This window comes from Poecilia latipinna, unplaced genomic scaffold (assembly GCF_001443285.1).
Source record: "Poecilia latipinna isolate Pla-1442-1.1 unplaced genomic scaffold, P_latipinna-1.0 Scaffold1623, whole genome shotgun sequence".
Taxonomy (NCBI): domain Eukaryota; kingdom Metazoa; phylum Chordata; class Actinopteri; order Cyprinodontiformes; family Poeciliidae; genus Poecilia; species Poecilia latipinna.
In genome coordinates, this window is record NW_015114239.1 from 121,979 (window position 1) to 149,830 (window position 27,852).

At 34.5% G+C, this 27,852-nt stretch overlaps 3 protein-coding genes across 4 annotated transcripts in view; all 3 read right to left on the bottom strand.

Annotated features, from left to right (window-relative positions):
• Positions 1–1,111, bottom strand: part of LOC106964094 (alpha-N-acetylgalactosaminide alpha-2,6-sialyltransferase 1-like) — a 10,863-nt gene extending 9,752 nt beyond the window's left edge. Inside the window, exons 1-2 of the mRNA XM_015059355.1 lie at positions 836–1,111; positions 476–734 (exon numbers count right to left, since the gene is read on the bottom strand). Coding sequence (XP_014914841.1) covers positions 476–734; positions 836–1,074 — 498 coding nt within the window. The 5' untranslated portion in view covers positions 1,075–1,111. The remainder of the gene's footprint in view (positions 1–475; positions 735–835) is intronic.
• Positions 1,112–8,763: 7,652 nt separating this feature from the next.
• Positions 8,764–17,573, bottom strand: LOC106964097 (alpha-N-acetylgalactosaminide alpha-2,6-sialyltransferase 1-like). Of its 2 annotated transcripts, none has more exons than XM_015059364.1 (9): positions 17,288–17,573; positions 16,936–17,188; positions 15,259–15,421; positions 14,659–14,821; positions 12,273–12,411; positions 12,082–12,185; positions 10,193–10,276; positions 9,831–9,930; positions 8,764–9,409 (listed from the first exon to the last, which is right to left on the bottom strand). In XM_015059364.1, the coding sequence occupies exons 1-9, from the start codon at positions 17,389–17,391 to the stop codon at positions 9,200–9,202; spliced, it is 1,320 nt and encodes a 439-aa protein (XP_014914850.1). In that variant the 5' UTR covers positions 17,392–17,573; the 3' UTR covers positions 8,764–9,199. The 2 variants fall into 2 exon arrangements, with proteins under 2 accessions (XP_014914850.1, XP_014914852.1); XM_015059366.1 differs by having other exon boundaries at positions 16,936–17,159; positions 17,288–17,365.
• A 2,009-nt stretch (positions 17,574–19,582) lies between these two features.
• On the bottom strand, positions 19,583–27,215 carry LOC106964096 (alpha-N-acetylgalactosaminide alpha-2,6-sialyltransferase 1-like). Its single transcript, XM_015059363.1, has 9 exons — positions 26,473–27,215; positions 26,108–26,381; positions 25,660–25,822; positions 23,782–23,944; positions 22,735–22,873; positions 22,557–22,660; positions 21,657–21,740; positions 20,838–20,937; positions 19,583–20,338 (listed from the first exon to the last, which is right to left on the bottom strand). Exons 1-9 carry the CDS (start codon positions 26,601–26,603, stop codon positions 20,144–20,146), a joined length of 1,353 nt encoding a protein of 450 aa, XP_014914849.1. The 5' UTR covers positions 26,604–27,215; the 3' UTR covers positions 19,583–20,143.
• Positions 27,216–27,852: the final 637 nt, after the last annotated feature.

Sequence of the window (27,852 nt, forward strand, 5' to 3'; positions counted from 1 at the left end):
ACGTTAGAGGGAGAAATAGTTTGTGGTTTGTTGTCAAATACAAAAGCAAAATCCTACAGCGTGTAAAATGCGACTCTATTCCATTTTCGTTTACATTTTGTGAAGAAGGAAGTTGAGTTCATGTCTTCTTCTGCGGTTTTTCTGCCGTTTCCATTAATTTGACAAATTAAATTTGTCAAATTAATTAATTCACTGCTGCTGTGAATTTACTGCACTGCAGAAGTAAGACAAAACTGAAACATCTAGTTTTTTTTATTAACATTTGGTATTTTTTCAGAAGTCATAGCAGAAACAATGCTCCACTGCCCTTTATTAACTTAGTTACCTGAGGTTTTACCTATACTTCAGGTAAACCAAAGTATATAAGGAGGAAAGTCAAAAGGGCCACACCAAAAGCTAATAAGTAAACAGAAGACTTACCAGACCTGCTAAACCCTATTATAATTTTACACTTACATTTTTTTCCCCTCCTTACCGTAGGTCTTGGCGGAGCATCCAAGTTATAAATATCTTCAAAAGTCCACTGAGGAAGCTTCTTGAAGTATCTTTTGTGTATCATTGGAATGGGATATTCAACACGAGATTTATTCATTTGATCCATCTCTATCATCATCAGTGAATCCCTTGTAGCATTAAGTAAGGTCACATTTCCTTCAATTTGCCACAATCTTTCATTTTTATAAAAGCTTAGTCCTTTGAAATGTTTTACTGCCGACATGGCTATCCATCTATATCTGGGTTTGGATAAAATAACAACAAAAAAAAAGGTGATCACAAAGCACTACACAAAGCATATCAACATATATATTAAATCAGAAATCATAAAAGCACTTACCTGACATTACTTGGTAAATTTCCCTGAGACATTATGAAAAGTACAATACTGAATAAAATCACCAACACAAAAGAAAACAGCTTGACTGCTTGACGTGCCATTCCTGAGAAACAGGTGTGAAAAATGTGGACAAGGATGCACCTGATAAGTAAATGTTTTATGAAGGAGGACTCACACTTCTTTAAACATGTCAGAAACGAAAACACGCCTTGCAGATGTGTCAGACAAGTACTTCCCATAAGATCAGGTGAAGAATTTGCTCAAAGATAGTGAAGTCGCACACAAAAGTAAGCAGGTAGGACTGCAACACTTGAACAGCAGCAGTAAAACAAAACTGAAACATCTAGTTTTTTTTTATTAACATTTGGTATTTTTTCAAAAGTCACAGCAGAAACAATGTTCCACTGCCCTTTATTAGATTAGTGGTGCAGAATAACCGGATTCTTGGAGGTGTGCATGGATGTCACATGAATGTTGGATTTAAAGGAATAGGAACCTGCTGCTGTGAGGGCGTGAAAACGTAGTTTTGCAACACTATTTGTAACAGGGTAACTTAGTACAATTCAGTTTTATTTAGATGGTACTTTTTAATGTAACCCAAAGTCAAAATCTGATGGTAAATTTGTTGAAAGAGATTTGCTTTTGGATAAGTCAAGTTTAGTTGTGCTGCACGTCAGCAACAAGGAAATTCAAAGTCCTTTAAAAGACACCATAAAAACATAACATGAAACAAGCAAACATATTTTGTCAAATGACACCCTCAAAATCATCCAATATACATCCGATGTATAGATCAATGTTCTGGTTATTATTAATCAAAAGCAACAGGTGGGGTTTTAGCTTTTATTTAAAGGAGCTCAGTGTTTCAGCAGTTTTGCAGTTTTCTGGAAGTTTGTTCCAGATTTGTGTCGCATATAAGCTGAATGTTGCTTCTCCTCATTTGGTTCTGGTTCTGGGGATGCAATGCAGACCAGAACCAGAAGACCTGGTTCAGAAGATCATCTGCAGGAGCCCGATTGATCTAGACGCTGTTGCAGTAATCAATGTAACCAAAGAAAAACACACGGATAACTTTCTCTAGAAGTTAAAAATATCCTTCAGGCTTAAATGTTCTGCAGGTGATAGAAGGCCGACTTTGCAACTGTCTTCATGTGTCTCTAAAGGTTCAAGTCTGAGTCCATCACTACTCTGGGTTTGATCACTAGTTTCTGTCTATAATAACTAAAGTTTCATATTTACATAATCCTATGCAAACATTTACAGTTTCAGGTAAAAATTTAAAGCATAAAGAGCATCTTCATCCCAGACCCAGGAAGGGAGCTGGTGCAAATTTACATACTGTGAGAGAAAGGTTTGATACAGATGGATTAATTTTGTTTTTGTGTAAAACAGGTCAGGGCCATTGAGGGTTTTGTAAATGAGAAGTCCAACAATGGCCCTGCTAAAAGCGAGGGACGTTACACTACGAACCCCAAACGGTGGTCTGAAAACGAAAGCAGTAAAGTCTTAATTAAAATAATACATCAGGTTTCCTTCAGGACTGGGAGAAAAATAAATACATTTCTCCCACATACCGTAAGCCATGAATCAGTGAGTGGGCACATTAAATACTTCCAAAAAGACTAAATTATTGACATTTTTACTCTAACTCTGCCTCAAAGTACTAAAGCTTAAAGCAGCATTCATCCCACTGGTGGTTATTTTATTCACAACAAACAACAGAGACAGAAAACGACTGATCAGATGCTAACGCTTCCAACAGTAGGACTATAAATGTTAAAAAATAAACGTTTAACTTACCCAGTCAAAACATTAAATGTAGCAGAGCTCCTGAAATGTGAACTTTGTAGCTAATTATAAATCAATCTTCAAGATAAAACAGCAATATAGAAACCATGGTGATCAGGAACTCAAGTACAGATCAATCACTGGTCAAAACATTTTAAGATGTTCAAATAAAGGGGCAAAGCTCATGATGCAGGAGAATAAATGATCCTATTAATTTGTTTGCATGCAATTAACTGGAACCAAAGTTAAAATATGTTCTGAGATCAATTATTAATGAGTCAAATCAAAGAAGAACACATTAAAAATGACATTCAAATACTCAAAATAAAAACATTCACAGCTAAATTTGAGTCAGATATTATTTGAAACGGAAGGCTGTTTAAAAAAATCAGTAAAAAAAAAGAAGTGCAAATGTTTTCATTCTGATTGAACCTTATTAATTATTGAAGTATTTGAAAGTTAACCCTTTAATTTTGTGTGCGATGTATTTTGGTATTGATCAGATGCCAAGTAAATGGTGGGACAGTACCAATGCCAATACTTTTTATTATTTAAATTTGATATATCATCAAACTTCTGACTGTTAGGAAAATTTGTGTTTTTCCCCTCCTTTCAATATTTTGGACAAGCTTATGAATCTGTTTATTAAGAGTAAACAAATAAACAGAAACAATAAAAAAACAAAACAAATGTAAATTTTTTCCTTAATAAACTAAGTGCAAAATGTTACTATTTCAGAGCAAAACTAAATCTTTTTGTTGAGCCGAAAAACTTCAACACAAAAATAAAACTAAATTTTAAGAGGGAATCTGAAACTGAAGTACTGATCTGGTATTGATCCAATTCTGTTGCAACTTGGTGTAAATCTGATTTACACCAAGTTTGTAAATTGCCATTGTGGAAACCACTTCTTGACTTCTTCATATTTAACTTTAAACAACTTAGATTATAATAAAAAAAAACACTATTATTAAAAGCTGTAAACAAACCGTATTTATTTAAAATACCGACGTATGAAAAGTTCACAACAGAACATTTAGTCATTCTGTCCTGACAAAAAAAAAAAAAAGGCCATAGGCTTTAGTTTAGTTTCAGTTTGAATTTCCAGTAAAACTTTTGTTCTAGCTGGCAGGTTTGCAAACACTCCCTTTTATTTTTATTTGTTCTTCTCATGAACTATCTGGTTGAAGGCAGAGAGAAAGGAGAGGCTTTTTAACTTTATGATCAGGGAGTTCATCTGTTGTTAAACTATTCAAACACTTAAACATCTCTTACACAAACATGACAAACTAAATGACCTTTGATTATGAAATTACGACTCCAATAAAGAAACTACTGAATGCATTACAATTTATTTGACAACCTAGTGTTATATAAACCTGACAGTCCACAGAAAATAAAATTCATAACCATGGTTAAATAAAAACAAAAGTAATTGTTCCATATTCTTGAATACATAGATAAGGCTAAGAGAGGAAAAATATACACCTTTAAAAGTAAAAAAAAAAAAGTTATAAACCAGAAAATATCAGGAGAAACAATTCAGAACAATCTCTTAAAACTGGATTTAAGANCTTGACTGCTTGACGTGCCATTCCTGAGAAACAGGTGTGAAAAATGTGGACAAGGATGCACCTGATAAGTAAATGTTTTATGAAGGAGGACTCACACTTCTTTAAACATGTCAGAAACGAAAACACGCCTTGCAGATGTGTCAGACAAGTACTTCCCATAAGATCAGGTGAAGAATTTGCTCAAAGATAGTGAAGTCGCACACAAAAGTAAGCAGGTAGGACTGCAACACTTGAACAGCAGCAGTAAAACAAAACTGAAACATCTAGTTTTTTTTTATTAACATTTGGTATTTTTTCAAAAGTCACAGCAGAAACAATGTTCCACTGCCCTTTATTAGATTAGTGGTGCAGAATAACCGGATTCTTGGAGGTGTGCATGGATGTCACATGAATGTTGGATTTAAAGGAATAGGAACCTGCTGCTGTGAGGGCGTGAAAACGTAGTTTTGCAACACTATTTGTAACAGGGTAACTTAGTACAATTCAGTTTTATTTAGATGGTACTTTTTAATGTAACCCAAAGTCAAAATCTGATGGTAAATTTGTTGAAAGAGATTTGCTTTTGGATAAGTCAAGTTTAGTTGTGCTGCACGTCAGCAACAAGGAAATTCAAAGTCCTTTAAAAGACACCATAAAAACATAACATGAAACAAGCAAACATATTTTGTCAAATGACACCCTCAAAATCATCCAATATACATCCGATGTATAGATCAATGTTCTGGTTATTATTAATCAAAAGCAACAGGTGGGGTTTTAGCTTTTATTTAAAGGAGCTCAGTGTTTCAGCAGTTTTGCAGTTTTCTGGAAGTTTGTTCCAGATTTGTGTCGCATATAAGCTGAATGTTGCTTCTCCTCATTTGGTTCTGGTTCTGGGGATGCAATGCAGACCAGAACCAGAAGACCTGGTTCAGAAGATCATCTGCAGGAGCCCGATTGATCTAGACGCTGTTGCAGTAATCAATGTAACCAAAGAAAAACACACGGATAACTTTCTCTAGAAGTTAAAAATATCCTTCAGGCTTAAATGTTCTGCAGGTGATAGAAGGCCGACTTTGCAACTGTCTTCATGTGTCTCTAAAGGTTCAAGTCTGAGTCCATCACTACTCTGGGTTTGATCACTAGTTTCTGTCTATAATAACTAAAGTTTCATATTTACATAATCCTATGCAAACATTTACAGTTTCAGGTAAAAATTTAAAGCATAAAGAGCATCTTCATCCCAGACCCAGGAAGGGAGCTGGTGCAAATTTACATACTGTGAGAGAAAGGTTTGATACAGATGGATTAATTTTGTTTTTGTGTAAAACAGGTCAGGGCCATTGAGGGTTTTGTAAATGAGAAGTCCAACAATGGCCCTGCTAAAAGCGAGGGACGTTACACTACGAACCCCAAACGGTGGTCTGAAAACGAAAGCAGTAAAGTCTTAATTAAAATAATACATCAGGTTTCCTTCAGGACTGGGAGAAAAATAAATACATTTCTCCCACATACCGTAAGCCATGAATCAGTGAGTGGGCACATTAAATACTTCCAAAAAGACTAAATTATTGACATTTTTACTCTAACTCTGCCTCAAAGTACTAAAGCTTAAAGCAGCATTCATCCCACTGGTGGTTATTTTATTCACAACAAACAACAGAGACAGAAAACGACTGATCAGATGCTAACGCTTCCAACAGTAGGACTATAAATGTTAAAAAATAAACGTTTAACTTACCCAGTCAAAACATTAAATGTAGCAGAGCTCCTGAAATGTGAACTTTGTAGCTAATTATAAATCAATCTTCAAGATAAAACAGCAATATAGAAACCATGGTGATCAGGAACTCAAGTACAGATCAATCACTGGTCAAAACATTTTAAGATGTTCAAATAAAGGGGCAAAGCTCATGATGCAGGAGAATAAATGATCCTATTAATTTGTTTGCATGCAATTAACTGGAACCAAAGTTAAAATATGTTCTGAGATCAATTATTAATGAGTCAAATCAAAGAAGAACACATTAAAAATGACATTCAAATACTCAAAATAAAAACATTCACAGCTAAATTTGAGTCAGATATTATTTGAAACGGAAGGCTGTTTAAAAAAATCAGTAAAAAAAAAGAAGTGCAAATGTTTTCATTCTGATTGAACCTTATTAATTATTGAAGTATTTGAAAGTTAACCCTTTAATTTTGTGTGCGATGTATTTTGGTATTGATCAGATGCCAAGTAAATGGTGGGACAGTACCAATGCCAATACTTTTTATTATTTAAATTTGATATATCATCAAACTTCTGACTGTTAGGAAAATTTGTGTTTTTCCCCTCCTTTCAATATTTTGGACAAGCTTATGAATCTGTTTATTAAGAGTAAACAAATAAACAGAAACAATAAAAAAACAAAACAAATGTAAATTTTTTCCTTAATAAACTAAGTGCAAAATGTTACTATTTCAGAGCAAAACTAAATCTTTTTGTTGAGCCGAAAAACTTCAACACAAAAATAAAACTAAATTTTAAGAGGGAATCTGAAACTGAAGTACTGATCTGGTATTGATCCAATTCTGTTGCAACTTGGTGTAAATCTGATTTACACCAAGTTTGTAAATTGCCATTGTGGAAACCACTTCTTGACTTCTTCATATTTAACTTTAAACAACTTAGATTATAATAAAAAAAAACACTATTATTAAAAGCTGTAAACAAACCGTATTTATTTAAAATACCGACGTATGAAAAGTTCACAACAGAACATTTAGTCATTCTGTCCTGACAAAAAAAAAAAAAAGGCCATGGGCTTTAGTTTCTTTTCCGTTTTAATTTCCAGTAAAACTTTTGTTCTAGCTGGCAGGTTTGCAAACACTCCCTTTTATTTTTATTTGTTCTTCTCATGAACTATCTGGTTGAAGGCAGAGAGAAAGGAGAGGCTTTTTAACTTTATGATCAGGGAGTTCATCTGTTGTTAAACTATTCAAACACTTAAACATCTCTTACACAAACATGACAAACTAAATGACCTTTGATTATGAAATTACGACTCCAATAAAGAAACTACTGAATGCATTACAATTTATTTGACAACCTAGTGTTATATAAACCTGACAGTCCACAGAAAATAAAATTCATAACCATGGTTAAATAAAAACAAAAGTAATTGTTCCATATTCTTGAATACATAGATAAGGCTAAGAGAGGAAAAATATACACCTTTAAAAGTAAAAAAAAAAAAGTTATAAACCAGAAAATATCAGGAGAAACAATTCAGAACAATCTCTTAAAACTGGATTTAAGATAAAAGGCTTGACAGTTTTCCTCGGATGTGAATAGAAGGGAAATTTTTTAAAAATGTAAAAAAAAAAATTGCCAAGAGATATTCAGTGCTGAGATAGCTCACACAGTTTTAAAAACATTCAGCTGTAAGAGGGAAATGTTTGTGTTGCCAAAATATATTAATATTAAGGAGAAGTTTTATCTTCAAAACAAATGAAGGTTTTTGCCTAATTATTTTTGCATACATTTAGAGTCGTGCAGAAAGCCACATGCACAAAAGATTCATAAATGGACAAATTGGATTATTCGTGAAAATATAAATTTTGCACAAACAGAAAAGAGTAAAACTCCGATTTGAGATGATTTTTTTTCCATTTGTGCCAATACAGTAAAAATGCATTAATCTCCAGTCTCTATTTGGCTACAAGTCTGTTAGCAAAGCAGGTTGAATACCAGGGGGAGCTGCTGACGACAAGAAAGAAAAGGTTTTTCTTGGTTTTTCAAAAACTACTTCGAAGACAACTAAGCTTATTAAAATCTTCATGAGGTCATTTCTTTTTTTCTGTGTTTATTTGCATTGACCGTGTTTATTCATATTAATAGGGTACAGACTGTTATTCACGATCAGTTCTGAGGAATCTGTCAAACTCTGATGCATTTCAAAGGCCGCAAACAAACCAGTCATTTGCGGGGATGGTGAGGCGCGCAGATGGCCTGTCTCCCGTTATGGCCACTTAAAGTTCTAGTTTAGGGTTCTGCTTAATCGGCTCATTTGTAGGACTGTGGAGAATAATTTTTATTTTGTTAAATATAAAAGGAAATTAATAAAATAGTCTATTTACAATTAGTTGCTTTGTGCTTAATTTGTGGATTTTTCTACAATTGTTCATCGGCAACAAACTGACGGTGGTGGAGGATGATGAGCTTGTGAAAACTACTTACAATTATTATGAATAATTAATCTTACAAAATTATTAATAAACTGTATTTTTTACAGTTTATCCAATGGCTTTGGATCACTTGTTTTTTTCACTTGCTGTTTTTTTATAAATTACACTGGGTAAGTTGTCTTTGTTTTTTCAACTGAATTAGGACTATTTTGCACAGCTGAATTAAAAAATGATCTTTTTTTCAATCAAGTCAGGTTTTTATTCTAATTTGATTCAGAGAAATCCAATCTTCTGACTAAATTGATTAAATTTTTGAGACATTCTCAGTTCATTTCTATTTCTCATCCAAAAAGGTTTTAGAAGAAAAAAATCGTTTTCTAACAGAGTGTATTAATTAAATGTTACAAACTTGGATCTCTGGAAATAGAATAATAAACACTGATGCTCGTGTTTCATCCTTAGTTCAGAAAGTTGACCTGATTGAGCAAAACCAACGCAATTTTTGCATTCAGCACATCAAAATTGCCCTAAAACAGTTGAAAAACATCAAAGCTAAAAAAAAAATATCATTCAATAAATGGCTGTAAAATTGAGAAAATTGGATTCCCTGAAAGTTTTAGCCTGATGTATACAAACACAAAATCTTCCATCTAATTGCACAGTGTCTGTTCCTTTACAGCAAGTCTTCTCTGTATGTACCCTTCAGATTTATTTTAAATATAAAACTATGGCTCTTCAAGTGCAGCAGCATAAGTCACTAAAATGTTCTTAAAGTGCTCATTATGCAGCAGAATTAGCCGGTTTTAAATATTGCTGATCAGGACGGCAAACGGTTTGACTCGTTTTCAGAGTGTCAGGGCGGTGGCTGCTTTTCTGTCTTTTCCTGTGGTTTAGCCTTTTGAAACAGCTTCATTATTTTTCTTTCATGGAAGCTCTTCCACAAATTCTTCTCCATAATGTAGTCATGATTGGCGTAGAAAACTACATTGGTTTTCAGGTACTTTTGAAAGTAGTAGTTGGAGTATTTACTGTAGTCATCAGTCATGAATCCGTACGCACTCACCTGGGGATGACAGAACAGGCATAAAACAAATAAATAATAAACTACTTCCTGTCTTAATACTGCAAAATAATTTATTGTGATGATAAAACGCGTGCAAATTTGGTGTTTTGCAAAATGTAAAAAAAAAAAAAATCGCCACTTTATTAAATATTTATGTAACTCAAAGATGCACACATTCCTATGCTACTGAAATGCAAAGCAGAAACACAACATTGTCCTTGTAGACGAGATAATTATATGATTTGATAACATGCCTTTCAGATTCTTCAGAAGCAGTGAAACATTTCTTTCCATGGTCATTAATAACCTGACAAGGTCAAAGTGAACCGGTAAAAGCAAAAGTTTTTCAGAAGTACACACCTACAATGGCTGCACCTCTTTTACAATATGATTTATTTTTTTATGATAAAAATAAACCTACTGTGTCACAAACATGCAGAGCCGTAAAAATAGCAAATGCCCCATTGGTTGGTCGGACGATGGCCCAGTAGCCCCGATTAAGATTGCCTGATTTTAAAAACCTGTGGGCAAAGAGAAAGGGTTGAGAAACAACACTATAAGCTACGCGCTGGGAACGACAACATAAAGTTGGATACATTTTGATTTAACGCAGCTAACACCCCAAAAAAATCTCTAAATATCATTTGTTTTGTTGGATATGGAGTCCAAATCCAATAAAACAGTTCTAGTTCATCTTACTGAATCTTTAGGTGAGAAAAAGCTAAAATTCATGTTTATTGTAGAAAAGAGAAGTGAATTTACAGGATGTTTGGAAACACTGACCTGTTTCGTACGTATCGCAGAAAGTCCTGGTGCAGGACATAAAACCGGGTCTCATTGTACTGGCCTGAATAGTAGGTCCTGGCGCTGAAAGGTAAAACAATAAAAGACAATATAAAACAAAGATAAATATTTTCTTTTCAAACTTGTATGGGTTGAAACGGTTTCTAAAGTGCCAGGATTATGAAAAACTCCTTTTTTGCTGCTTTTAATCCCCAAGTATGGCATCACATTCCTGCCAAATACCCTGAGGAGTGTTAAAAAAACATTCACAACAGTATATTTATTTTTTCCACAGAGTGAATGTTCACACACACTACCTCCACCCATCTATTCACTTCTGCCAGAAACTGGAGCTTGCGCTCTGTTTTTTGGGTGCATTTGCCAGTTTGGGGAGACACATATTTCATCCTGTGTGTCATGTAAAGGGATTACCAGTCATGCTACGTCAACACCCGCTGTACTGTGGATGCCGTCTGCAGAAAGCAAGCGACAATACATTCTTCTATTTAAACCATTTACAGTTAGGCTGATGACGTAATTTACGACTCGCAGCCACCGCAGATCACCTCTCTTCACCCGGGGAAACTCGCACACGCAGCTCTGCATCAGAGGTTTTATTTGTAGTACAGCATCTCTGTATCTCACACTGCCTCCCGTTCAAACCTGCTGTACTTTGAATTTCTGATGGCTTAGTTTACCAACTGCCTTAGTGGCTACAAATACATGTTAATTTTTCCGCTAATTGTGACCAAAATAGGGAGAAATTATATTTCATTTGCCCTTTGTACGATAAATATGAATTAGTTTTTTTTTCTACAAAAATTTTAAGTTTTAGAAAAAACTCTCTCACCATGGATCGTGCTGATGATTGTACCGTGAATAAAATTGCTTTAATATTCCAAGCAAGTGATATCTAGCGGCCATTGACGTTTGGGGCATTTTTTCTCGTCATATATCCACTCAGCTGCTTATGACTCGTTCACTAATGTCAATTTTGTAGCACAACTTATCATGCCGTGATAAACAGTTGTAGGAGCCGACAACATGCAGGATAATGTTAAAACAGCAAGATAAATGTGAGTAACCATGGCAAATGGTAACAGCTGGCTCTTTTTGCAGTCAAGTTGCGCGCATCCGCTGTGTTTGCACTCAAATAATACTTTTGTGGTAATTTATGGTAAATTATGGAGGAAAAAAAATAAAAATGATAATATATCATGGATATTATAATTTAATAGTGTATTTTCCATTAAACCCATGATCCATCAATGATTGGGTCAATTGACCTATGACCCCTGATCAAACCACGGTTCTTGAAGCAGGAAATCACCCTGCAGCTTGAAATGACCTAAATCCTATTTTTCGTCAAATCGGATTTTTTTTTTTTTGTCGTTGCCGTTCACACTTCCAAAATAAAGGCGACCTGTATGCGTTCTGCAGTGTGAACGGGCAAACGACCTGAAAGTGTCCCGCATGCGCGGTAGAGGGCGCAATAGCGCCAGCGTTCTCAGGTTTCCCAACCGCCTCAAGAAGAAGAAGAAGTGCTCAGTGTTTGCGGAAGTAAACATGGATGCTAACGTGGAGCATAACTTACACATTTGAAGTTGTTATCCGACCGAAGTAGCAACAACTTAACAATAACCACCATGGTTGTTGTTTTTCTTCCCGCTTGAGCGTATCAGGACGCAGAATAGTGACGTATGTCGAGTAACAGTGACGTTCAGATCAGATGAATTCCACCTGGACGTTAGGTCGCATCTGAATCGTATACGTATCAGATACCCAAGTTTTTCACTCCCATACAAATATACAGAAAATTTCACTAATAATAATAATAATAATAATAATAATAATAATAATAATAATAATGTGTAAAATCTGATGCTTACTTCCTGTTACGATATTCCCCTTCAGCGACTCTTTCTCCTTTGATGACGGCGTTGAGCCACTGGAAGTCCCTCAAGCCCTCAGGAATCAGGACGTATTTTATACCCTGTCAGAAGAAAAAGCAGGACAAAGTCATTTTTATTTTTTTTTATAGAATATAAACACAATATTACATAAATTGTTAGTTTAATACCTCATCATGCGGAGCAGCCTTGTATCCAAACTTGCGGTAAAAAATAGGGGATGCTGTAATGGAGTGAGCAGTGTGAACATAAACTGATGTTCTGTTTCCGACGTCTTCCTCATAACCGTCAACCACCGCGGCGTTCATCCTGTCACATAAATTATCATTTGAAATTAAAGCTGGCTAAGAAATTAAATCTAGAGCTGTCCACTGGAATACTGCCAGGTGGTCAAAGTCTGACAAATTCCCAAGTGTTAGTAAAAAAAAAAGCTGATGGATTGGTTTAAACGAGTCATTTTATTTATTAATTTTGGTAAGTTGCACTTGAAAAATGTAAGATTTGTTCCTGTTTTATTTTGTGAAGTAACAGTACAAAAAACAAGAATAAAGTGCGTAATGGAAACTTTTCTTTCTTAGATAAATTTAAACAAAAAAGTCTGCTACTGCAGTGTTTTTTTGTTTTGCTATTAATGCAAGAAAGAAAAATAAAAAGACGCATTGGTTTATAGTTGCAACAGCAAAACTTTAGTGTTTAGGTTTGTTCTGTTTACCCAGAAAGACAAAACTCGTATTTCACCTTTTTGTTCTCCGCAGTGAACCAAAAACTTCTGAAACATTATGAGAACTATAAAAGCTCCACATGCGTGGGTAAATTTACAATCACTGTTTTATTAATTTATAGTTTGCTCATAAATGAAGCAACGCTTTTATGATGTGCTCATGTTGAGCTAAAGACACTCCTTGTGATTTGATAAAATCAAATGTGTGGAAATATTAATGGCTTAATATCAATGTGGCACCTTGCTCTGATAACTACCAGAGCAACTGAGGAGGCGGCTACTGTTTACAGGCTTTGGTTTCAGATTTATTTCACAATCCAGATGTAAATGTTTATGCTGATCATTTGCAAAAAATGTTATATAACTGTAATAGATTCAGTAATTCTGTCTGCTTCAACAAATGTTAAATCTTTTTATGTTTTTCCATGTTTTTTTTTTGTAAGTTTTCAACTGTTGTCAAAGATTTTACCAAGTGCTTTGTTAAAGTATTCATAGCCTCTTAAATACTTAAGCATTTTGTGACTTTAAATGATTTTAATTGAAACTCAGAACAACATACTTCATCATTGTGAAATGGCTGCAAAATCATACAACGTTTAACACTTTATAAAACTCTAAAAACATGTATGAATTTATTGTAAATACCATTTTCTCCGATACACTTAAATTAAATCATTAAATCAATCATTTCCACCTGAATTTTCATTTTGAATAGAGCTGAAACAATTAATCAGATTTATTGATGGATTGATTATGTGATATGATGCACTTCAGTGATCAACAAATCAAATAATAATTATAACTTCATAATTATAATTTTTAGCCACTGTTTACGTCTGGATTTGCTGCCATTTCTCTCTCGCTCAACCTGCCTCACTGGTCTCCTCTCTCAGTTGCACCCGGTTTCTAACCAGCCAACCGTTTCTGATCCAGTTATCAGATAAAAGTTACTAGATTTTATTCATTCCCTTCTCGATTCTTTTGTTGCTCTTTTGTCCCTTTTCATTGACTTTTTGCATTCATTTTTTGTTTTCCTTGTCATTTTTACCTGCATGTTTCATTTGCAAGTTCTTTCTTTATTTCATTAAAACAATTATTCCTCATATTTTGGCTGTCACTGCTTCACACTTAGACAATGGTGATATTAAGTTACCCACAGGTGGACTTTATTTAATAATCATGAGGAAATGTCTTACCCTGAACTTTGTTTTGAAATATCAGAGTAAAGCATGTGAAATCTAAATTCATGTCACATTTATCATTTTCCTTCATTTGTACAATAATCTGTTTGCATTGATCTATCACATGTGAGCCATGGTGAGGTTTGTGGTTTTAAGTAAATCACAATATCTTGAAAATTTCAAGCGGCATAAATACTTTTGCAATATTTGCTATACATTCCATGTTTTTTTTTTTTTTGCCTATGTTTATTAAAGAAATTACTCTGTGACATCCGTGGAGTGCTGTTCTATATAGTTGATAATGGATTTAAATAATCTTTGTAAAAATAAAATGAATTCTGTGTCCCATCCTAGAACTGAAACAGTGTTTTCATTCTGCAGATAAAAGGTCTTTGAGTTCACACGGTAAGATGAGTGCAGAACAGCTTCCTTCTTAAAAGTAACAGTGAAAAAAAGATACTTTGCTAAATTATTATGTAATTCGTGACCTATTTGCATAACTTTTGTCCATTAAATCTTTGAAGGTGCGACAGACTGTGAAAACCTACACTGCTGCATCCACCCGGTTTAACCAGCCAGTAATTTGCATGCCTTACATTCACTGAGCTGCTCAGCTGAATCAACCAACAGGTCTTTTCTCGTTTGTTTTCCTACCGAAACACGTAGTCGTGAGCATCAATCTCGGCGCCCATCTTCGAGCCGTTCAGGATGCCGCCCGTTCCCACCACGGCACAGTGGACGCAGCCGTCCCCGCCTGGCTTTGGGAGGAGCAGCGGCTCTTTGGGCTTTGAGATCAGCTTCACTACAGGCATTACATCTGCAAATAAAAAATTTCAATGAATTTCAGTTACAACCATAGTTTTTTTTGTGATATTAAAATATTTTAGTAGATTGTAACTTAAGACCTTGAGATTCTTCATATTTACACTTATTTTCAGTTTTCTTTTACACAAGTATTTGTTTCTACATTGTAAAGATGTAATAATCTAATTGAAAGATGATATGGGCGAAATACTGCAAACATCCATTTTTGATTAGTCTAATTTTCTTAGACACCCAATTTTGAGTTTTCTTTATCCGAAAGCCTTTATCATTAAAATTGCAAAACATAAAAGCTTGAAATATTACACTCATTATGTAACGAATCTCTATAAAATGACCATATATTATATCAAAAAACATTCACATTTTTTGAGCTGTACAACTATCCTAGTAGAAGTAGCTCTCAGTTACTATGTGTAAGAAAATACGTACCATCATGCTTCATTTGCATAAAACCAAAGGGATTATTAAAATGTGAGAGCCGGTTCCACTCTCTGATGTTGAAGTTGTCTTTGTGCAGAAACATGCGTATGTTGGGAAGGAAAGCTTTCTGGAAATCCTCGTCCTTGGAGTTACGCAGAGACTGTGGACAAGTCTGACCAGAGAAAACATCGAGATAAAGCAAAACTAAGACTGAAAATTCACACAGGTGAGATGATGTGATATTCAGGCACAAGATTTCACAACATTGCAATGACATGTTGTGTTTGTCAAAGTGAAGTGGGACCCAGTTGCCAGGAAAAGGATCATTATAAGTTCTGGAAGTGAAGGTGAATAAGATTTCGACAATTATTTTGATGTAAGACGGGTACTAGATGTTTTAAGTGATGGTCACCAAAAGTTTTAAGGGCTGGAAGTTGAAAATGGGAGAGAAAAAAATTTAAAAGAGCCAAGAAACTTTCCACTGGAAATGAGAGGCACTTTAAACAAGCAATTAATTATGTAAAGAATAAAATTCAGGCGTAACAGTAGCAAAGTGACAGGCAAGTCACAGCATGTAGAATTACACAAAACAGAACTAACAATAAACTGTAGAGTACCATCAAATCAACAGCATGAGAAAATACTGTGTTGTTATTAAAAACAGCTTAATTTTAGCCAAAGACATATCAAAATTAGTAGGTAAAATAAAAATGTGTATTTTTTTTACTTTAAGTATGAAAAAAAAATTAAAAGAAGGCTTTAATTGCTGTAATCGCAATAAAGTTTTTTTTCAGTGATTAATTATGAGTATAAATAGTTTTCAATTTAGCATTTTTCTAATGAAAATTTGAATAAATCTAGATAAAAAAAATGTCCTCAAGTTGATACTCCTTTTATAGTACTTTATTACATTTTAAGAGACTCATGTCTCATTTACAGTCAGAAGTAAACTTACTAATTTAATAAAAAATACCGGTACTTGAAATCTAAATCTGCCAGGGATATGAATAATTTTTGGTTAAATCGTACATGTGATATTTGGACACTAAATATTACTTTTGCATAAATATATTCACCCAATGATATGTTGAAAAATGACTTTGGTTTCTGTTTTCCACGGAAAACATGCGACATCATCTAGAAATCATCTGTTCAGGTGATGTTGAAGTGTCCCAACCTTTTTACGACTGCATTTGATCCTCTCTGGTGCAGAATAAAATAATCTTACACTGATCAGATCTCAGGTAAATAATTTGTCATTAACCTGAGATCTTCTAAAATAAGTTTTAGATTCACGGCAGTTTTGGTATATTGTAATATATTCAAAAGGGGAAAGCGTTAAATGCACTAAAATAAGAAACACAAAAAAATACAATTTTCTTGAATGAATGAAAAGATTCTTAAAAAAATCATTTGTAAAACCTTGAATCTGTTTGTAACAAAAAGCAAGGATTCCTAATTTTCATTTTTAAAAATTGCTATCGAAGTTAAAACTGATCTAAAAGATTTATGACACAAGACTATAGGATTCTGTAGTTTGATCAGAAGACAGCTAAGCACACAAAGATGTCAGACATTTAGTGATAAATCCACACCAAAGGCAAACAAGTAAAAATAAGTCCAAGCTGAACTGCTGGCAACAATAAATGACATATTTATGATTTTATCTTATCTTAAAATGCTTACCATAGGTCTAGGTGGCGCGTCCAAGTTGTAAATATCCTCAAAGCTCCACTGAGGAAGTTTCTTGAAAAACTTTTTCAAAATCATAGGAATAGGAGTTTCAGAAGAAGCGGTAATAACTGGATCAGATGTCAGCGCTGTTGTATTTGTTGTAGCCAACTCTCCCTTCTTTTGCAATAATTCACCGGCGCGTAGCAGCTTGTCTTCTCCGCTCACTTTGTACATTCCTGACATGGAAATCCAGCTGTAGTTTAAACTAAAAAAAATATTAATCATCAAGACAAACCAAAACTGTGATCTAATTAAACGTAAAACTGTTGTAATCTCTTGTTATAGAAATTTCAAAAGCACTTACGTTATTTCTCTTGCTGAGTTTTCCAAGAACATAATAAAAAAGATAATAGTGGCCGATATCACCAGCACCAAAGACCAAAGTTTAAGCGATCGACCCATCATCATTGCTGAAAAGTGGAGGATTTTCTTTTTTTTTTTTTTTTTTTTGCTGCTCAGCTAAACACCAAAGTCGACTTTTGGGAGGTGCTGTACAGAGTCCTGGTTGAAGCTGACATGATACGCTGCAGCTTATGACCGGAAAAAAAGCAGAATCATGACTTATAACTATGTCAGACCAGTAATGCAAGAAAAGTCACCCAGTCAAACTTAGGCAACCTGATGTCTATATTACACACAGAGAGAGAGAGGGCTGGGTAGGGCAGGGCTACAGCAGGGTGTAGCGACTATAGGCCATTTGCAATAAATCCATAAAATCACTGCCAGTAAGATTTTATAATTTCACAAAGAGAAAACTGAAGAAAAGAGCAAGTAATAAAACAGTCCTTCTTTCATGATGGTTTTGAAAAGCCACCTTGCAAAACCTGTTTTGTGCAGGTGTGTGAATCTATGAAACACAGAATTCAAATGAGGTTTTTGAGAGAGCAAGAATATAAATGCAAACTAATGCAAACAGGCAAACCAATCGATTGGTCCTGTAGTCAATCAGCAATCTCTCTCTCTCTCTCTCCCTCCTTTTTGATCACCTGCTCCTGATCATGCAGCCATGAGGTACAAGTTTATGATATGGCTACACTTATAATTTTGCATTTTTATTTTTTGCATTTGCAGGAGTGCTGATTTATTTGTCCTTTTAAGCAACAGGTGGCATTATTTAAAAGTAAGCATCCACTAAAAGCTACTAATTACGGTTTAATGAGCAACTACACTAGCAACTTGCAGCAAATGAAGCCATCAAATTACATGATAAATAGGAAGCAGTGTTGTGCATGTAATGTATATATAGAAATAAATAAATAAGGGCAATATAAATTACTGTATATAAAATTAAATTTAAATAGAAACTTGAAAAATCTGGGAGATTTTTAAATAAATAAATACAAACCATGTTCTTTTGTTTGTTCATTGCACAGCTTCACAAAGGCGAGAACAAACTGTTTGTTTGGATTTCTAACAGGCGGAGTGGCCACCTGGTGTGTGGAGGCTGTTGTGGTCGTTGAGACTTAATCATCGACCTTTAGACTTTTGCTGCATGAGCTTCATTCTTTCTGTTTCCAGCCTTGCAGCTGTGAGAGACAAATAAAACAAATTTAAAAATGAAAATAAAGTCATGGATTTGGTGGAAAAGTGAATCCTGAGCAATAGTGAATCCTACTTTCTGAATTTCTTCCCAAATCTTTACAGATGTTTATCCATGATATATGAATCTCATCAATACATATTATTGGGACTCCGCGCTTCGATTACAGCTTGAATGACCCGAGTAAACCGAGAGAACAGCCATATTGGTGGAGAGCAAGGATCTTGCGCAGTTTAACCACAAGGTGGTGCTGTGTGTTCAACATCAACATGTGCAGTGCGAAGCAGAAATAAACTCTGGAAATGCTGCTGGTGTATTTATTGCGACTGATTTTCTGTATTTTAACATAATTTAGTGATTTGTTTTTATTAAAATTGTTACCACGCGGAATTTTGTTGTGCAAAGTTGGATAACAACAAAATCCTGAGTTTAAATTTAAAAGATGAGCATCAGCTTCCTGCTTAGCGCGTCTGAGGCGTTGAAAAGGCTTTCATTACCTGACATGTAGAGGTCTTCAACGTAGGATAGGTGGCGTGAGATTTCTGTTAATTGGACGTTTTTTGTATATTATTTAAAAATTCAAAGTTATGTCTTGAAATACCCAAGAATCCAGCAAACAACATGAAAGGAGCATTAAAATAATGAAATTCAGTCAGAAACAAATAATGCAATATTTCACTTTACATATAAATGTCAAAGTGCTGCAGAATTACAACAAAAGCACTAACCAATGTAAAAAAAAAACAATAAAACTAATTTAAAGTATTAATCAATACATTTGGTGAGCAGAAATCTGTTCATTATGTTAAAAGTTCAGCTTTTTATTTATTTATTTAGTTAATGGCAGCAGCATTATAGACCATCACTTTTATACTGAAACCTCTTAAATATAGAAGCATGTAATGAATGAGCTGTGTATTATAATATATGTTTATTATATGTTTTTAAATATGTGCCAGTCTTCTTGTAACTAAGCATATAATTAAATAATTAATACAATAACTAAATCCGACCCTACAAGAAGTTGTTCCCTAGAAAGAAATGGAACAGGTTTATTTAGTTTACTGTATTAGTTTATTTCAAAAGTGATTAACAAATAAAAACAAACAGAAAAATATAATAACATACAATCAACACTGATGTCACACTATTCACAGTATATTAGCCGTTTTCTTCCACAAAATGTAGTTCTAAGTTTCCCCTGCTAATTACAAGCTACATAGATAAACAAAAGTTCATTAAAATTATTTTTGGTTTTATGTATTTATTTTAAAAATGTTTGTTTTCTTGACGGTGTTAATCTGTTAGAGTGCTTTTTTAAAACTAAAACATTGCTACAGCTACCACATTGCAAAGATATGTCACCAACGCAAAATGCAGATTATTACTACAAAAACAATAATATATCTATAAATAAATGTACAAATATTCTTCATTTCAGCACCTGATATGCCTCAATACAGTCCACATGTAGGACATTATTTTACAACAAATATTTACACAAGTCTTTCTCCCACTTGTGTACACAGAGCTCATTTAAATAAGCTTAGGGTTAAAGTACAGTAGTAAAAATAATAAACCGTCATATTTTTTCAGGTCTTCTTGACTCCTGACACTGAATCAGGAATCCGTTTGCTTTTCTGACCCAGTTCTTTGATACAGCTTCAGTATTTTTTTGTCATGAAAGCTTTTCCACAGATTCTTCTCCAGAATGAGATCGTGGTTGATGTAGAAAGTTACTTCGCTCAAAAGCTTCTCCGCATAATAGTTTGAGTATTTACTGTAGTCTTCTGTCATAAATCCATATGCACTCACCTGTGGAGAGCAAAGATAATACATAGTATTAGTTTTAAGCAAAAAAAAACCCCCAACAAAACAAAACAAAAAAAAACTGCTTATTTTGGATTTTGATACACTTTTAGAGCATAAGAAAGAGATTAACTTAACGTAGAGTCCAACAAATTATAATCAGGTTTGTTGATTTGGAAATACTGTTAGTTAACTAAGAAATCTTTAAGAAAAAAAGAAAAAAATCCAAAACTGAAGATTCAGAATCACTTGTCACAATGAACTTTTCTTCTTTTCAATAAAACGACACAGTCTCGGTCAAAAGCTGCATTGATCCACGTTTCTTCAGTCTTTCTGAAGGCTGCGGCTTAAACAGGAAGTGAGCTTTTCAAAAATAAAAACTGAATTTCAAATGAAAGTTAACCTAAACCATCACTATTACATACTAAGAATGACAAAAACATAAAGACAAAAAGCATTGCACAAAATATACAGTTTAAATATTCCTTACTTATGACCAACTTACCGTGTCGCATGTGTGCAGAGCCACAAAGAGAGTAAACGCCCCGTTGGTTGGTCGGACAATTGCCCAGTAATCTCCACTAAGGTCATTTGAACTTAGATACCTGTTGGCAGTGAAAATGTTAGCCTGATGGGATGCGTAATCTATGCAATTAATTATTATATGAAACCAATTCACAATACAAGTGTCACTTTCCAAAAGAGAATGACTAAAGTTGATTTAATCCAACAACATAGATTCAAAGTCAGTTACATGTTATTCAGATCTAATTTATCTAATTACAGCTGTTGTTCATTGAAATGTGTCCTCCTTTAAAACGGTGAAATAGTTTTTTCTTCTTTTTGATCCTTCGTCATAATTCAGAATTACCATATTTTTCGGACAATACGTCTACTTTTCCCCCACGCTTTGAACCATGCAGCTCATAGCGCGGTGCGGCTTTTCTGTGGATTTTTCTTCAACCGCCAGGGGGCTCTTTAGCAGGAAGTGAATCGTTGGAAGTCAAAATTGTAAATCAAAGAAGAAAGTGCTAATTTTAGAAAAAGCGCATGCTAGCAGCAGGCATGACGGAGAAATGTTTCCAAACTCAAACCCCCTCATCATGGAAACCACACGAAGAAGTTCATATGATGCAGCTTTTTTAACGTTATAGGTGCGGCTTATATAGTAAGGTGCACTCTCTAGTCTGGAAAATACTGTATTTACTGATTTAATTTGACTGAAAGTGGACTTGTTTAGAGGTAAAAAGAACCAACAGCATTCAAACAGCTTTTAACACAGATTTTTAGCAGGATAGTATCGGACCTTGGTTCAAACACTGACCTGTTTCGAACGTATCGCAGGAAGTCCTGGTGCAGAACGTAGAAGCGATCCTCACTGAACTGTCCTGAGTAATAAGCCCTGGGTCTGGAGGGAGAAAGACAGGCATTGGTTATTTTGGAAGAAGAAGATGAACTCTGTCAAAATGTTTGCTCACAAAGACAGCAAAACCATAAACGACTCCACATATTCCTCCTAATATTCTCTTTGGGGCTTACACAGTTTAGACTTTCAGCATAAATCCACCAGCTCAGTGTTTGCTTTAACCGTTCCACAATCAGTTCTGATGTGTGTTTGGGATCATAATCCTCCCGGAACTATCAATCCTTTCTGAGTTTTAATCATATATGATTTTAGGAGCAATTTTGCAGATAATTATTACCATAGAGATGCAAAATTTAAAGCTTAAAGCCAGAAAATATAGCTGTGGAAAAAATGAAGAGTCCACTGCACTGAACCCCATTGAAAACCTCCTGGTTATTCCACCAAATATTAATTTCTGAACTCTTCCTGAGTTAAAACATTATTATTGTTGTTTCTAAATGAATATGAATGAATTTCTTTGCATTATTTGAGGTCTGAAAGCTCTGTGTCTTTTTTGTTATTTTGACAGTTTCTCATTTTCTGCTAATAAATACTACATTTTTGCTTGGATTGAGACATGTTGTCAGTAGTTTATAGAATAAAAGAACAATGTTCATTTTCCTCAAACATATACCTATAAAAAGGAAAATCAGAGAAACTGATCATTGTAAGTGGTCGTCTTAATTTTGTACAGAGCTGTACATGTTGTTGAAGAAGAGATGTGATCATAAAAATCCCTTGTTCCATTTCTACTAAAATTAGATTGTGACAAGTATAGAAATAATAAACCTCAACATTAAGCACACAAACTGCACTCACTCTTGATCTTGGTATTCACCGGAGGAAACTTTCTCTCCTTTGAGAAGACCCTGCAGCCACTGGAAATCCCTCAAACCCTCAGGAATCAGGACATACTTTATTCCCTGTAAGGAAGAAACACTGTGAGAAAAGTGTTTCTAATCTACCTGTTATGATGGTTTCTGTGTCATTTTAATACTTCGTCATGCGGGGCAGATTTGTATCCGTACTCCTTAAAAAATTCAAGGGATGCTGTGATTGAATGAGCGGTGTGAACATAAACCGACGTTTTTGTTCCTACGTCTTCCTCGTAGCCGTTGATCACCGCACCATTCATCCTGTCGCACAAATGAAACACAGCTTCAACATTTTTTATGCAAATAGGAATTATCAATGTTACTGTAATTTGTAATTGAAACCATCTAAAAAAAATTGTTCAAGTGAAAACAAAAATGACAAAACACTTCTAGATGTATCTATGTATTTACCACAACTCATATTTTTAGTCTACACTGCATATGAAATCAAATTAAACCTTTTAGCGTTTCTGTTTGAATATTTAATTAACATAATGCAGAACTTTTACACATGTTATGCAGAGGCTGTAGCTCCAGATAAATTTCTTTAGTAGCACAGTAAAGTATAACTTTCTATCCCCTAATATTTTACAGGTATGGAAGCCCTGAATGGCAAAATATTCCACAAAGAGAGAGAAAAAAAACAAACTTTAAAATATATTAACCTATATTGTTTCTTACTTGGACATTTCTTTTAAAGCCAAGATAAAAATAAAATTTAGTCAGCTTTAGAAAATGGGTCTTAAAAAAAGCTTCTCTCAAAATAATTTGTTTTCTTTCTTACCCTTCAGGGCTTCCATATAAAGGAAGCATTCAGTTAAAGGTCCTATGAACAAGACATAAAACATTGTTTTATGTTTTATTGCTGATTAAATAAAATGAAATAAACGTAGAAGAGACAGTATTATATTTGTAAATGTTCCTTGATACTGAAATGCTGTCAGCATAATTAATGTTGACTAAATTAGACGGATGTAATGATTTTAAGACAGCAAAATCTATTTTTTATTGGTCACACATTTTACAGTTTGGACAGTGTAAATCACACACCAGGTGCAAACATTCCTGCTTTGTCTTTCTACTATAATCCATCAAATCCTTTGGTATTTTGTGGTTGCTTTTTAAAAATGACTCCAAAGAAGACTCCACCAAATGGTTTGTTTTCCTACCGAAACACATAGTCGTGAGCATCAATCTCGGTGCCCATCTTCGAGCCGTTCAGGATGCCGCCCGTTCCCACCACGGCGCAGTGGACGCAGCCGTCCCCGCCTGGCTTTGGGAGGAGCAGCGGCTCTTTGGGCTTTGGGATCAGCTTCACTACAGGCTTTACATCTGCAAGCAAACATTTACCAAGGATGGTTACAGCTGGTTGATTTGCTCCAGCTGAGCCTACAAAGGGTCACATGTTTGAAGCACTTATTAACTTTGTAGAATTACGTCACTTAATTTATTGCTGCTAAATTTCCTGTGTTCCAACTTCTTGGTTGTGAGTATAAGCCGTTTACAAAAAGCAGAAGTGAGAACAAAAGTCTTTCACTGTTTTATTTTCTACCTTTCAAAATGGAATAATATGCAAAAGTGATTCATGGAAAACCCACCTGTTTTAAATTCTGGGCTGTAGTGAATCGAAATACATTTACGGAAGAGGAAAAAGTCTGACTCTTTCTCAGAATTGTGACGTTAATCCATGTTCACTTTCCATGTCAAAAATATGACTTTTCAAAATCAGAATTAAGATTTTAATCATATAATTTAGACTTTCTATTTTACAAATTCAGACTTTTTTTTTCCCTAAAAACGCTCAATTTAATTTTTTTGTTGCTCAGAATTATTACTTTATTTTTTTTTTTATTTTAATCACTTTGATCTCAAATTTATGCTGTTTGTCGGATATACCTCAGAAAAGCTACTGCAGGTACATCAACCTGATAACAATAATAAGGTGATTAGTCTAATTAACAATCCATGATTTCCACAACGAGAAAGAATATTTCCAATTCCCATAATTTAGGGCGTTCATTAATCTTCTCAGGAGTAGATAAACGGAGCCAAAGCTCAGATTAAGCAAGATAATAAAAGATAAAACAAAAATGAAGAAAATTACAGCATTGTGTTTTGCAATATCTGAATGATCTTTCACTTGTAACCCAAAAGGTGAATCAGCCAGTCACATGTCAGCAACTCAGAGCATTTGGGCATGTGGATTTGATGAAGATGACCTTAAGAAAGCTCAAACCAAGCATCAGAACTGGGAAGAGCAGCTGAATGCAACATATTAAAGCTCAGGTTTCTTGAACTTGACATTAATTAATGATTCTCTAATAATCTCCACAGTTTCCAGATTTTAGCAAAGATCAGGGGTCTGCCACCTTTATCATCTAGTGAGAGGTTTGGCCAAAAAAAAAAAAAAAAGTTAAAATGTCACAATATTTTCATTCTTCAAACATCTAATAAATTTACATAAATATCTACTAATTTTAAATTCTGAAGGGATAATGGTTTGAGAAACATTTAAGGAAGAGGAATAGTGCCATTTAGAAAACTGAATTATAATTCATTATAATTTTTAAACAAACAAACAAAATTTGACCTCTATTTTTTAAGATTTAAAGTAAAAATAAACATAAAATGTTGCAAGAAGAACATTTTTCATCTGTGGGATGAAAAATGACAAGAATAAGATTTAAAAAGATATTGCTGGTTCTTTTAGTATCATTCTTTGTGGAAATTCAGTGCAAATAGTGCAGGAAAAAAACTGTTAAGAACCTGCATCTAAAACATGAGCTGGTTCTTTTATTTTTCAGCCAAACTTACTGCACGGTCCAAAGACCTGCAGGCTGCAGACTCCTGATTTACATAATGGATCTGCAACCAGTAAATCTGCAACAACTGTGTCAAATTCTCCTGCAAATGTTTTACAGCTTGTTGAATATTTACCAGGAAGACTTAAAACGGTTCTGAAGACAGAAAGGGGTCCAATCAGGTACTCACAAAGTGTAAAAAAAATGCCTGAAGGATGTACATGAAAAAAAAAAAAAGCCACCTACCACTATATTTCAATCCCATAAAACCAAAAGGATCGTTGAAGTGCGAGAGCCGGTTCCACTCTCTGATGTTGAAGTTGTCTTTGTGCAGAAACATGCAAATGTTGGGAAGGAAAACTTTCTGGAAGTCCTCGTCCTTTGAGTTACGCAGAGACTGCGGACAAGTCTGAGTATGCAAAACAAAGAGCTACATTTAAAGATAACTCTTTACTTGGTACTTACTTGGAGTTGGTACTTAAAATCAAATGAGAATTTGATTTTAAGTCCCAACACAGAGACAGCTCAGGAGTCAGCAGCTTAATCAGCTACTGGAAACGCTTGCAAAGTGAAAAGCAAACAGGGAACGGATTAACCCGAAAAGCAAACATATAAAGACACAGCCAGCAGCAGATCACTATTCTCCCCAATGTTAACTCATGAGGTTCCTGTTCAATCCCACAAAAATACTCACTGTTGGTATTAGTGGAGCATCCAGATTGTATATATCCTCAAAACTCCACTGAGGAAGTTTTTTGAAGGAACTTAAATTCATGATGGGGACAGGGCTCTCAGGACCTCTGCTTTGAGTTTTAACGTTTCCTAGGGAGTAAATGTTGCTTTTATTGGTTTTCCTCTCAATCTTTGTTGGCAAACCTGATAACAGACTCAGCTTTCTTATCCTTTGCACAGCATGAATCAATGTATCTTCACCTCTAGGTAGTACTTTTCTTGAGAAGACTTTCCAACTTTAAGAAAAAGAGAGAAAGAGAATGGTGAGAGGAAGTAATTTGAATAAATAGTTAAAAGGCATCAGAGGAATCTAGTGGAGAAACTTACTTTGATTCTCCTTTATAATTTTCCCAAGAAAGAATAAAAAGAAAAAAGCTCACTGCCATCACCACCACCAAGGAAAAAAAATTTTTTTGCATCCTGAAGTGGTTTTGCTTTTCAGAAAATACGTTTCCCATGAAAAGCCACCTGCGTTTAAAAGAGAGCCCTCAGTCACACCTTTGTAGGCGAGCCAGATAAGTAAAGTAGTATCAGGCACCGGGCGGGGAATTTATTAAAACCTACGGAGATGACCTGAAGCAACTGATATGATGTGTGGGAACAGAAGTGACAGAACAGGTCCTGCACCTGTTTTCTGAGAAAAGAGCAGCAACACCAAAAACATACACAGAGCTCACACACAGCTTTGGAGTGTGTGGACGACTGAAAAGCAGAAAAAAGAAGCTTATCTGTTCATTGACAGGTCAGCTTTGCATGTCCACCTGCTATGTGTGGACAGGTGGGGTGTGTTCATATTTATAAGACAGTAAAATGTGAGAAATCAAATGACACTCTGTCTGCATTGAACAGGCAAATATTTGAATTTGTTGTCCAGGAGCAAAGAAATGTTCTGGACAAACAAAACATTACATCATGTAAATCCAAGGGTTTGAACTATGGAGAAGCATTATTATAATACCAATTATGCATCAAGTCCTTTTGCATTTTGCTATGTTACAAACAACAAATGTTATTGCATTTCATAGGGATTTTATATGAGCATACAATGTAAAGCTTCTGTGCACATACATCTGGAACCTTGGCATCAATAATTTATAAAACCACCAGTCATTTGGGGTCTATATCTATATTTGCACATCTACAGACTGATTGATATGTTTTTCTTCTTCTTTGCAAAATAGTTCAGACTCAGTCCTCCTGGATGGAAATAAATAATAAGTGAATAATAAGACTTGCAACACAGTAGTTTTCCAGTAAGTTTTAAATGATTAATCTCATTAATTTTGTATCTGAAACATGTTAGGCTGATCACAGCATGTTTTACAACAGCTGCATCCAGATGTAGGCTTAAATGTCTTAAATTATAGACTTAAACTACATGTATTCAGTTGAACTTTTCCCCTTCAGGGGTGGAATAATTATTTAATATTCCACTTTAATTCTTAAAAGGTTTAAATTATTCATAGAGGCAAACATATTTTCACAAATTCAGTGATAAATGGCTGAATAATATAAGTTAAATATATGCCAATAAGTTCAAGTCAAACGTGGTGCTAAATTATACACAAATAATCAATATAGAGGTGTATTGATCAATCAAAGTATTTCATCTTTTCTGAATTATAACATCTGAGGAGGACTGAACTGCGTTACCTCATCTGAAGGTTTATAAATCATGTGGTTATAATTCTCTAACATGTCTGTCTT